Source organism: Microtus ochrogaster, chromosome 19, assembly GCF_000317375.1.
Source record: "Microtus ochrogaster isolate Prairie Vole_2 chromosome 19, MicOch1.0, whole genome shotgun sequence".
Taxonomy (NCBI): domain Eukaryota; kingdom Metazoa; phylum Chordata; class Mammalia; order Rodentia; family Cricetidae; genus Microtus; species Microtus ochrogaster.
In genome coordinates, this window is record NC_022021.1 from 24,686,221 (window position 1) to 24,698,927 (window position 12,707).

The following is a 12,707-nucleotide window of genomic DNA, read 5'->3' on the forward strand; positions in this document are numbered from 1 at the left end:
CCATTTGAGATGCTTATCTGCAAGGAAAACATAATAAATTCCCTCTGCTCCTGCAGCGGGGAAGGAAGGAATTTTAAGTGCATGGTGACCAGTCCGTGATCCCTGCCAGGGTCAGGTTACAGTCCCTTCTCAGCCCCCTCCTCATTTGGTGCCATATTATAAAACCAGCCCAGTAGACAATAAAGAGAAGCTATTCCACCTCAAGCTCGTGCTCTGTGTATTCATTCAACCTGGACACCCTCCGCCGAGACTCTTGGTTCCAGCCCGTGCTGGCGCGGCATCGTATAGATAATTGCACTAAAATAGCATATTGTACCTTTTTCCCCTCAAAAGTTTGTGATTCATTTTAAACCTAATGTGAGATGTAAATATAGTAATTTATTTACCTGAATTGAAAGTGTGACAACTAGTTGCGACTTAAAGTAGTATTTTCTGGCTAGATGCCAAGGAAATTTTCACCCACAATATGCTTAATGTAATCCTTGTCTACTGTGCTGCTACTATGAATTGCAAACTAAGTGCATAAAATGCAGATCAGAATGAGAAAAATGAAGACTGGGGTGAGACACATTTCTGGGTCCTCTAAATACAGCAACAAATGAAGGTTTTGGGAGAGAATTAGGTATTTAGTTGAGAAATGGTTATGACTTCGTTAAGGAGACTAAGTTTCATGTTTTTTAATGTATTGGAGACACTGCCATGTTCCTCTAAGTTCTATAGCCCTTGGGATACTTACAGTACTGAACAAATTCTGAGGTTATGGAGCTTGTCTAGGCCTTGAAATAAAACCGGTACCTATAGTTTGTAAGATGAGAAATGGCAGGACGTGTTGGCATTGAGCAACATTCTAGTTGGAGCAGCCCAAGAAAACCTTCCTGAGATGCTTACATGTGGGGTGTAGTTTTAAGGAAGTGAGGAAACCCAAGGAAAAAGCTTTCTGTCTAGGAGAAATGTAAATATAGTGGTTTATTTACCTGAATTGAAAGTGTGAAAACTAGTTGCAAAATTCAGAGATTCTTTTGCTGTTGTAATTTGTTGCATTTTCCCCCCAGCTCTGTTGAGAAGCACTGAGGGCATGGATCTATTCAGGTTAGGCATGCTCTTTACCACTGGGCAACTAAGTAGGCCATGGTGTAAGAGCCACTCACTATCCACGGCTCCTCATGTGGCTGAAGCAGGGGGTTGGTTTGCCAGCCTATGCAACACAAAAAGCCCTCATTTCAGGAAAAGAAAATCACAATTAATGTTAGTGTTTTCAGAATTCTCAAGTGAGCACACAACCTTGAAGTCAGAGAGTTCTTCCTGCCTCTGTTTTGTGGTTTTTGTAAGATACGATGGTTTTTTTTGTATCCCAGACTCATGAATCTCTCTATGGGTTTAGGCTGATCTTGAACTTCTGATTTTTTAAAATCAATTTACAAGTTACATGTGTTTTGATTTATTATGCAGACAGATAACCAAGTACCTAATTCTCTTCACAGATTGATATTACAAATATTCTTCATGATCTGTTCAAAAGCAAACTCCTTAAAATAAAATAGTGGACCAAGAGAGAAAAGGTAGGAATATTAACAATGATGATGAACTTAACTCTGCCACATGAGTGATTTTTCGAGCTGGCTCAGCAGTTAAGAGCACTGGCTGCTTTTCCAGAGGTCTTGAGTTCAATTGCCAGCAAGCACATTGTGAAAGACCCTCAGAGTGGTCCTTCCCTCAGGAGGAGACCCCTGAACCCAAGGAACAGTCGAGACCACAGGCTGCAATGGCAAGAGGTTGTTTATTGAGCGGTGCACAGGTACCTGCGGGCGCCAGAGTCTATTTGGAAGACTTGCACGCCCTCAGGCTGGGCAGGGGGTCTTTATATGGAAACGGGTGGGCAGAGCAGGCATACAGAAGTAGAAGCATGGTTACAGGAATCCCATTGGTCAGTTCGGATGGGGCGATGGGTTCACTTGGGGACAAGCTCCTCGGGGACATGAAGATCTGATAATAGCTGACTTGGCTCTATCTAGGGCACTTGTAGTTTTTCCCAGAACTTTTCGTTCCCCTCCTAGGCCTGATGTCTGACCACAGATATCCTGTTTGGCAGACTAGGAGTACTGACTTTACCTTGAACTTACACTTTTTTGGGTGAAAGCTTTGCAAAATGGTATTACAGCAGCTAAGCTGGGGTCTTCCCATTGTAGCTGACAACCATCTATAGCAGGATCTTCTGGTATTTAAGTGTACATGCAGAGCACTCATAAATAAAATATGAGCACCCATACATAAAATACAAATATACTTAAAGCGATTTATTTATTTTTAAGCGTATGAGTGTTTTGCCTACATGTATGTAAGTTCACCAGGTGTGTACATTGCCCTTAGAGGACAAAAGAGGGTATTAGATTCCCTGGAGCTAGAGCCAGAGCTGGTTGTGGGCTGCCCTTGGGTTCTGGAAACCAAACTGTCTGTAAAAGCAGAAATTAATGGCTTAACTCACCCTTCATGGCTGAGTTATTTCCGCAGACACAGTCCTGGTATCCTGGTATCCTACTTAACCTTGAGAAAGGAAAATTGAGCACAAGGCTTATGACTGTAGTCCCAGCATGTGTCTGGCCTAGACAGGTAGAATACCTGTGAGTTGAAGGCCAGTCTGGTCTACAAAGTGAGGCCCATGCCAGTTAATAGCATTGAGATCACAACTCAAGAGAGAGAGAGAGAGAGAGAGAGAGAGAGAGAGAGAGAGAGAGAGACTATGCTGAGAGAGAGGACATTATACTAAGTAAAATAAGCCAATCACAAAGATATACTAAGTACTACTGGACTGGGGAGGTAGATAAATGTCTACAACCCCATGAGTCAGAATGCCAATGCAGGAAATCCAGTTTCAGGAAAGTCTGAGCTACCTGAGACTGTCTTAAATAAATTAAAGAAACAGGCATGACTTTAATCCCAGCACTCAGGAAACATAAAGAGACAGTTTGAGGCTAGCCTGATCTAGAGAGTTCCAAGACAGCCAGGGCTATTTAGAGAAACCATCTTGAAAAAAAACCAAAATGAATAAATTAATTCATTAAAAGGCTGGTTTGTGGGGACTCATACCTTATTTCTAGCACTCAGGAGGCAGAGTCAAGTGGATATCTATGAGTTCAAGGCCATCCTGGTCAACATAATGAATTCCAAGACACCCAGGGCTATGTAGAGACACCCTGTCTCCAAAAGCTCCTACCACCCCAAAATAAATGAACTAAAGGAAAATGGTGTGTGATTATATTTAATTAAACGACACACTTAGTGAATAAGAAAGTCATAGAGACTAACTACAACCATGTTTGTCAGGGGCTTTTGGGAGAAATGGGAATTTGTCTAGTAGACATTGAATTTTAGTTTTACAAGATGAAAGTTATGGAGATGGATGGTGGTAATGGGCACATAATACTATGAGTACATTATATTTAATACCTATGAGCTGTAAGCTTAAAGTAAAAACTACATGATATAATCTTACTATAACAAAAATAACTGGAGAAGTATCAACAGAAACTCAAGAGATTAAACAAACAAACAAGGTGTGGAAGGGAAATGGTCAGATTATCCCACAAACTCCCTAATATAAAAAACCAAGGACAATTTTTTTTAAATCCTTTTCTTTTGAGAAAAGTTCTCACTCACTATGTAATACATGTTAGCCTGACATTTCAGAGTTTCCTAAGTGCTCCTTCTCCTTTGTTATAATGTAGATTGCCTGAGGAAAGGTGTTTTCCAAAGCTGGTGACTTAAGTTACAGGTGTTTGGCTAGTTCCATGTCCCCTGGAAAGAGAATATTAATGAGTATCCACCTTGGTTTACCTGGGGGTTAAATGGTGTTTTGTATAATAAACGTGGGTAGATCTTCAGGAATGGATGAAGCCTGAAATGCCCTTCCGAGATGACTGTGTGAACTCTGTCTTGTTATTTCTCATGCCTCTTTACCAGTCCAGTTAGGGGGAAAATAGTTTCTATGTTGGGGCCACGGGCTCTGACATAATGGTGCCAGCAACATGGTGTTGATCACTGAACCCTGAGAAAAGCCGGAGAAAGGATGGAGGAGAACATGAGGCTCATCTGCTAACCCCCCAAAACACGAAAGGAGTAACTAGACATGAGGAACCCACGAAAAGTAATCAGTGGATGTGTGAGTAATGTGTGCCTAGATAACAAAACGGGACAGTAATATTGGGAGTAAAATTTGTAAATATAGAAACATGGGACAAGGAGAAAGCAATCAAATGGCTATCCAGTTGATAGAAGATATATTAAAAGACAGAGGAGAGAGAGAGTACAGCAGCATCAGATACAAGAATTTTTAGAATTCATAAAGGAGATATGCCCTCAGTTTTCCTAGTGTAGGACCTTAGACATAGCCATATGGAAAGAAGTGGGAATGAGAATCCAACATTATTGTAATTATGGACCAGAAAGCATCCCTGAAGATATGCCTTATTTCTGCATGCTAATACAGGAAAGGCTGGACTCAGATCCTGACCACCAGGAGATAGTTCCATCTGTTCCACCTGAGGAGTTGCTAGATACTCCTTCAGAACAGAGCAGTTACAACAGGTCAGAGACTAATGCCACCAGTGGATTGGAAGCAGATAGCCAAGGCTTGCCTGTCAGGAGGAGATTATCTATTGTGGGAAACTGAATTTACAGAACAATGTTAGGCCACAGCTGAGAGAAACAGGACTCAGCAAATTCCTATTTTGTATGAGATGCTGGCAGGTGAAGGAACCTATATGGGAGCAAATCAGTAGTTAGAATATAATATGGTAGCATATGTCCGGATCAGTACAGTGGCCAAGAAGGCTTGGAATAATCTTTCACCATCAAATGGAGTTTCCTTAGTTAAAGCAGGTCAGAGGCTTGCATACTTAATATTACTTCCAGCTGTGCAAACCAGTAATCAGAGTAAGAAAGAAAAGAGAGGAGAGGATGAATTTGGTTCATCTGATGCATTTTGGGTACAGACAATAGGCCCTCAGACACCAGAACTCACTTTGTTTATAAATGGAAAAAGATTTTTCTGGCATCCTAGATACTGGCACAGATATTTCAGTTATAACCGCCAGCCAGTGGCCTTCTAAGTGGCCAAAAACAGAGGCTATTACACAGCTACAAGGAATTGGTCAGACTAGAAATCCTGAGAAGAGTAGTAATGAACTGCATTGGGAAGATGAGAAAGGCCATGAAGGAACTTTTAAGCCGTATATTATTCCTTATTTACCTGTGAACTTGTGGGGCCAAGATATCATGTCCAAAATAAGAGTATAACTGAAATATCCATGCTGGGAAGAAGGAAAGTCTGGCAGACGCCATGAATCTCCTGCCTGAGATGGACATAGGCTAGAATCTTGCTGGTAAGACACAGTCACGTGGTGATACACAGATTTAATAGAAATGGATTAATCAAGATGTGAGAGTTAGCCAATAAGAGGATAGAGCTAATGGGCCAGGCAGTAATTTAATTAATACAATTTCTGTGTGGTTATTTTGGGGGTTAAACTAGCTGGGCAGCTTGGACAAACAAGAGGCCCCACTCCTCACTACAACACCCTAGAGGAACCAGGAAGCTGCCAAGATGACCACAAGTGGGGGGAAAGAGGGAAAACCATGAAGGGACTCACCGGGGAGCAGTTTAAATAGACTGGGGGAGTGATCAAGATTTGGCGGGCTGCTTTGACCCTCCTCCAGGGGAGGGTCCAAGGTTTGGCAGGCATAGGGGTGTGGCCTTCAAAGATGGAGGCCCAAGACTGGGACTTACAGTAATTCTATGTGCTTGGATATCTGGGAATATCTTAAATGAAATGCTTTTTGCCTGGACCCTAAACACTGACCAATTGCTTGTCAATAAAAGTAATTCCAGAGAGGCAGATCCCTGAATTTACATAGGAAAACAGACTGGGGTGCAGGAGAATTGTCTGTAATCGGTCAATCATGTTATAAATAAACACTGATTGGCCAGGCAGGAAATATAGGTGGGAAAAACAGACAGGAAGTAGAAATGATGCAAGGAGAACAGGAGAATTCTGGGAAGGAGAGAGCTGACTCCTCCCATTCCTGCCCAGACCACGGAAGTGGCAGAATGTGATCTGCCCCACTGAAAAAGGTACTGAGCCTCATGGCTAACATAGATCAGAATAATGGGTTAATCAAGATGTGAGAGTTAGCCAGTGAGAGGCTAGAGCTAATGGGCCAATCAGCTTATAATTTATGGAGACCTATGTGTGATTTTCTTTGGGGCTAAACAGTTGTGGGGTACAGGGTGGGACAGAAACCCCAACAAACAAACAGCCACCCCATTCATGTTACAGTCTGGCAGTGAGAAACTGTCTTCACACATAGCTAGGGAAGTGTAATCAGTAAACCCCAAAGCATAGGAAAGACAGTGTTTGGTAAATGATCAAATATCTCAGATGTGGGAATTCTCAAATTTGTAACAGAAAGGGAATCAGCTACTGCAAAAAATGCAATAATGTCAATTTGCCCTGTGTCTTGGTTTAAACATCCATCAGAGCTCTTAGCTCTGATTAGTTGCCTTGTGAAATGAAAGTGGTTTTAATTACTGAATGATTCTTCAATTTCTAGCAGTGGTGGGACCTCCAAGGACCTTCCTATTTCCCCTCCCTATGAGAAGCCATGAACTGCAGGCAAGGGGCTGGGCCTCCCAGGTTCTACTTTCCCCGTATATGGGGCGCATGGCCTGCAGTTAGGGGGTGTGGCCTACCAAGTTCTACCTACTCCTCTACTTTGTTTGAGGGGATTAGGTGGCAGTCCATCTGTGAACTTCCTGGTCACCCAGAGTAGACATACCCACAGTCTAAGTGAACCACTTTGGAGGGCGTGGGCTGCAGTTATGGAGCAGCACCTCTTGTGGACTTCCTCTCGATAGAGCAGGGATACACCCCAGTCCCAACTTGAGAGGGCATGGCTGACTGTGGCACCCCTTACAGAACGTGGTGCTGCTGTAAGAAAAGACTGACATCAACCAGCTGACCAATATCTTCTACTGCAAGTTCTGGAAACTCAACAGAGGTCATGACCTGTTCTTTGACGCACTTGACCTGGAAAGGCAGAATGACCATGTGAGCTTCGGTGGGGACAAAGATGGGGCCTCAGGTGAGGTTGGGACTCAGAAGTACAGGGGCTTAGATACAGACTTTTACCTGGTGCAGCATGAAGACCACAGTGAGCTTGGGTGGGGGTGGGGCCTGGGGTGAAGGCAGTGACTGCAGTGGGGGGGGCATGGGACAGAGGGTGGATTGTGGGGCTGTGAGATGGAGGGAGGGGCCTGGGATGGAGGGGGTGGGGCATTGGGATGGAAGGGAAGGGCAGGGATGGGATGGGGCCATAGGGTAGAGGGTGAGGCCTGGAATGTGGCAGGGGTTAGAGTATGAAGCTGTCAGACGTAGGGGCAGAGGGTGTGTCCATGGGCAAAGGGCAGGACTATCAAATGGAGGGGCTAAACTGTGGCTAGAAGGTTGAGGTCTGGGGTGGAGGGTGGGGCTGCCAGTTGAGGGGCAGAGGGAGGGACTGTGGATGGAGGGGTGGGGCCTGGGGTAGAGTGCAGGCTTCAGGGATAGAGAGGCAGAGCTAATGGAAGAAGGGATGGGGCTGTCAGATCTAGGGGCGGATCTATGGTGTGGAGGGCAAAACCATTGGCAGAGGCAGGGCTCAGGTATGGAAGGTAGTAGTTTGAAAGAGGGGTGGGGCCTGGGATAGAAGGGCTGTGCTCAGGGATGGTGGAGCAGCCAGGCCCCAGTCATCAAGTGTAAAGACTACCCTGCCTGGTTTTTCTTGTGACCATCTCCTCCAAGATGATTGGCAGGATCTTCTCGTGCACCTTGATGTGGTAGGTGCTTCTGTGCTGCGTCATGTGAGGTCCTGTAGGTGGCGAGGAAGGGGTGGTGGTGGTTCCAGAGTGTCAGTGTCTCTGGTCTCTGTCATGTGACCAGGGTCACAGTACCTGTGATACCTTCTGCTCTGTGGCTGCTGTTTGGGCTACACGTCCCACGTCACTGTTGGTGGTGGGCGGTCAGTGGGTGATTTCATCACTGTGAGTGATGGGTGGGGCTGATCTATTAGCAGTTATCTAAACCCCACGAGAGGCCCCATGTTCCCTGAGCCCCACATGTAGGCAGAAGGTGCAGCAGGATGGAAAAGTCAGCTACATGGACTTGGTGTGGTTCCTGATCTCAGATGAGGACAAAAAGACACAGACCAAGTGGGCAGATTCTAGGTCCACTGTCTATGACCATCTGTGGCCCCTGTGTTGTCACTCCATATTCTGTCAGATGCTCGTGTGGGATAATGGGCAGCGCAGTTAGATGCTCATGTGTGACTTGGGGCAACACACAGCAAGATGCTCATGTGTGACACGGGCAACGCAATCAGGAGATGGGTCAGTGTCTCCACAGCTAAATTCACACGGTCAACTAACTGTCACCTGAGTTCTGTGCCAGGAACCCACTTGAGGGACGTTACTGAGCTCCACGCAAACGGACTCGACCATGACACACATACGCACAAGTCACCTCGTGCAGTCCCAAGCGTGACACACACACCACACATACCCACATATATATACATCACACATGCACGCGCATGCATACACATACACACACAGGTCACCTCAGCTGTGGTACCGAGCACACATACATCACCTTCGCTTTGGCGAGCGTCTGTGCGACTGCACTGCAGCTGGGGCTAAGGATATGCGTGTCCGATGTCCCACACAGCGGGTTAAGTCATAGTTCCCAGCCCTTTGCCGTTGCAAGTCTCCTGGACTTGGTAAGTATCCTCTACCCGGGACCAGAGTGGACCCGCCTCCCGCCAATCAGAAGCCTATCTCTAGGGCAGTCGCTGGGAGCCCCGCCCCGCTGCCTTTGAGCGCTCAGACTTCCAGTCCTCTGTTCGTGCGGGGCTCTGGCTTTTGCACCCCCGCCCCCGCCTTGGCTGCTCGCCCCACCCCTAACGGCCCAGCCCCAGTCCCCCAGTGGCCGTACGTCCCGAACGTCCTCCTGGGCTCAAGTTCTCGCTTAGCCCCGGTGTTGCTGCTCGCCCCACCCCCGCCAGCTCCTCCCACTCCAGGGACCGCCCCTCCTTTCCGGCCACGCCCCCAGCATGGCGGCCGCGCGCGCTGCCGTACGACCAGCGCTCAGGCTCCTGCTTAGCCGCGGCCTGGCCCCTCGCTATGCCCCGCCGTGCCCGCCACAGCCGGCCCGCGCAGGCAGCGTCAACATCCGGAGCCCCTGCGGCGGAGTTAGGAGCGGCTCCCACGTCCGCAGCTGGGAGAGCGGGGCCGGGGTGGTGGGGGAGGACGCAGAGGAGCCCGAGGAGGAAGAGGAGGAGGAGCTGCTGAGCGGGGAACCACTGCTGCCCGCTGCGGCCCAGCGTGTGTGCGTCCTACATCCTGACGTCAGGGGCCGCGCCGGAAGGAAGGCGCACGACACAGGTCAGCGGAAGGGCGGGGCGGGAGGAGACAGCCTGCGTGGGCATGGATTCAGAAGGGAAGGTATGAGGAGAAAGAAAGGTGGTGCGGACGCCTTGGGAGGCGCACAGGGGACAGGAGAACTACTATGGCCATCAGCGTGGAGTTTTGGTGGGGCAGGCGGGGTTTGTGTGTGCTAGCCAACCTGGGATCCATCTCCAGGGTCCATGAGAGCTGCGGCTCCCGATGGACGCCATCTACCCCCCGTCTGTCCCCTCACAGAGTATCAGGTGGCGGAGGCTGCCGCGCTGGTGCGCGCATTGCATGGCTGGTCGGTGGTGCGGACCCTGGTGGTGCCCACGGGGGTCCCAGACAGCAAGTTTGTCTTTGGCAAAGGAAACTTCCAGGAGCTGACGGGTAAGTAGCCCGCCCCTTCGTGTGACATGCTCCCTCCCCAACTGGTGTGCCTGTGCATGCATGCGTGTTCTTGCTATGTGCATATGTGTGCTTCCTTCTTTGCAGTGTTACAGTGTGCATGCCTCAGTGTAGCTTGTGCATGGTTCTCAGTGTGCACATGTGTGTACCTCCCTCTTTGTGTAGCATGTGCACACCCAGACTTGCCTGCAACTGACGGACCCCTCCCCCTACTCCTCAGAGAAGATCAAGGGATCTGTGGACATCACGTGTGTGTTTCTGAATGTAGAGAGGATGACAGCTCTGACCAAGGTATGGAGTGTGTGATTGTGACCCAAGTGTGTCAATTCCACCCCTTCCCCTGAACCCCGTGCCCTGACCTCACCCCTTCCTTTGGCCCTGTGTCCTCTGACCCTCCTGTGTCCCAACCTTTCCCTCCCTTTGAGCCCCAAGTCCCCTTCTCACCCCTTTCTCTATTCCTGGGTCTCTGACCCCTGTGTCCTGGCCTCACCTGTTTCTCTGACCCCAGGACCCTGACTCCTCTCATTCCCCTGACCCGCTTGTCCCAGCCTCATCCCTTACCCTGCTCCCTCTCTCCTGGCACCCATCTCCTAGCCTTTCCCCTTCCCCTGACCCTTTTTCCCATTTCCTGGCAGAAGACCCTGCAGACTGCCTGGGGCGTCCATGTGTTGGACAGGTTCACTATGGTATTGCACATATTCCGCTGTAATGCCCGCACCAAGGAGGCCCGGCTGCAGCTGGCTCTGGCGGAGATCCCCCTGCTTAGGTGGGTTACACTTTCTCTGGTGGGTCACTCCTGAAATTACCTGGCACAAGTTAAAAGGAAACGCGGAACAAGTTAGGGCGTGTGCACAGGCCTGGGAAGTCAGTGTGCAGAGAAAAGGAAGAAGATGGCACGTCCAGCTTTTAAAAACTGCCTAGCGCATGTACACAGAGGTTGATGTGGCTACTTCATATGCAGGTGACGGGCCTCAGGCAGACGTGCAAGGGCTTAGCTGAGTCATACGTGGATCACGGGAGGCCCTTTAACATCCCTGGGGGCCGTTAGGCACTTCTGCCTGGGGGCTTGTCTGCACATGCATGGCACCTAGAACCTGGAAGTATCAGCCTTATGTGGCTGAAATCATTACAACCCCTGCCCAGGCAGGTCACCCCACACTCCTCATCCAACACCCTTCCTCACCCCATACCCCCACATCCCCTTCCATACAGAGATAGCTGCACACCCCTTGGTGGTTGACACCCTATTCTGTCCAGTGTGCCCTAGGAGGGCTTGGCCTTGACCTGAGGACCCAAGTGCCAAAACTCACTAAGTGACACCTACTAAGCATGTATTTCCATCCCAGGTCTACCCTGAGCAGCTGCTCTGCCCAACCGGACCAGCAAGGAAGGGGCTCACGGTACATCATGGGGTCAGGTGAGGGTGCCGCATGGCCTCCAGTGGGGAACACAGTCCAGGGCAGTGGGAACACCAGCCAACCAGCTGCAGAGTTTCCCAGCTGTCACAATTTGTAACACTAGTTACATGGTGTCCAGTGGGGGATACCAGCTACATGCAGTGGGGTGCACCCACAGATACACCCCTTGGACCCCCTGCACCTGGCTCCTACATACCAGTTTGCATATCCATGTTCACAGGAGAGTCATCCACAGAGCTGTGCCAACGGGCACTGAAGGAGAAGGAGGCGAAGATCAGGCGTGCGCTAGAGCGGTTGCAGGACAAGCGGAGTGTGCTAAGGAAGCAGCGCTTGCGGCGCGAGTTCCCCATTGTGTCTGTTGTCGGCTACACCAACTGTGGTGAGGGTCCCTGGGCTGCAGCCCCGCATCTCAGCACAGGGCACATGTGGGTGGATCCCTGGGGTGCAGCCCCACATCTCAGCACAGGGCAGGTGGGAGAAGGTCCCCAGGGTGCAGTGTGTGTTTCCCATTCTCACACTGCGTCCGCTCTAGGGAAAACCACACTCATCAAGGCCCTGACGGGGGAGGCCACCATGCAGCCATGTGACCAGCTGTTCACAACCCTAGATGTCACAGCACATGCGGGGTTGCTGCCATCATGCATGCCCATCCTGTACATGGATACCATTGGCTTCCTGTCACAGCTGCCACATAGCCTGATCCAGTCGTTCTCCACCACGATGGAGGACGTGGTGCATTCGGTGGGTATCCATGTGTCTGCGTGAATGGGTATCCTTGGATCCGCCTTTTGCTTAGGCCAGATGTCCTGGGATCCACCCTCCACATGGACTTGGTGTCCTTGGTGTTCCTCGGACTTGGTGTCCTTGTTGTTTCTCGGGCTAATACTTCCTGTCCCCTGCTGCCCCTCCCTATGACACTTCTGGCCCCTGACTGTTCCTCCCCCTCACAGGATGTTATCCTGCATGTGAGGGACATGAGCCACCCCAACACAGAGCAACAGAAGGCCAGTGTCTTGTCTACACTGCGAGGTCTGCAGCTGCGGCCTGCGCTCTTGAACTCCATGTTGGAAGTTCACAATAAGGTGGATCTGGTTCCCGGGTAAGTTGGCCAGGGGGAGGCATGTGTGTCACTGTTTACACTGCAGGAATCTTCATGGTGTCCTCACCGTACCTGTCCTCGATGCACCTGTTCTCACTGCACCTCTTGTCACTGCATCTGTCCTAACTACACCGAAGCTCTGCTCACTGCAGCTGCCCTCACCGCAGCTGTCCTTGCTACACCTATTCTCACCTCATCTCAGCTGACTACAGCTGTCCTCACTGCAGCTGTGCTCACTGCACCTGTGCTCACCTCCCCTGACCTCACTGCAGCTGTGCTCACTGCACCTGTCCTCATCTCACCTGTC

At 49.5% G+C, this 12,707-nt stretch overlaps 1 protein-coding gene across 1 annotated transcript in view; it reads left to right on the plus strand.

The window, feature by feature from the left end:
• The first annotated feature begins 9,141 nt into the window (after positions 1–9,141).
• Positions 9,142–12,707, plus strand: part of Gtpbp6 (GTP binding protein 6 (putative)) — a 4,516-nt gene continuing 950 nt past the window's right edge. The window contains exons 1-8 of the mRNA XM_005356575.1: positions 9,142–9,472; positions 9,731–9,865; positions 10,104–10,174; positions 10,519–10,649; positions 11,230–11,300; positions 11,522–11,680; positions 11,834–12,042; positions 12,252–12,400. Coding sequence (XP_005356632.1) covers positions 9,142–9,472; positions 9,731–9,865; positions 10,104–10,174; positions 10,519–10,649; positions 11,230–11,300; positions 11,522–11,680; positions 11,834–12,042; positions 12,252–12,400 — 1,256 coding nt within the window. The remainder of the gene's footprint in view (positions 9,473–9,730; positions 9,866–10,103; positions 10,175–10,518; positions 10,650–11,229; positions 11,301–11,521; positions 11,681–11,833; positions 12,043–12,251; positions 12,401–12,707) is intronic.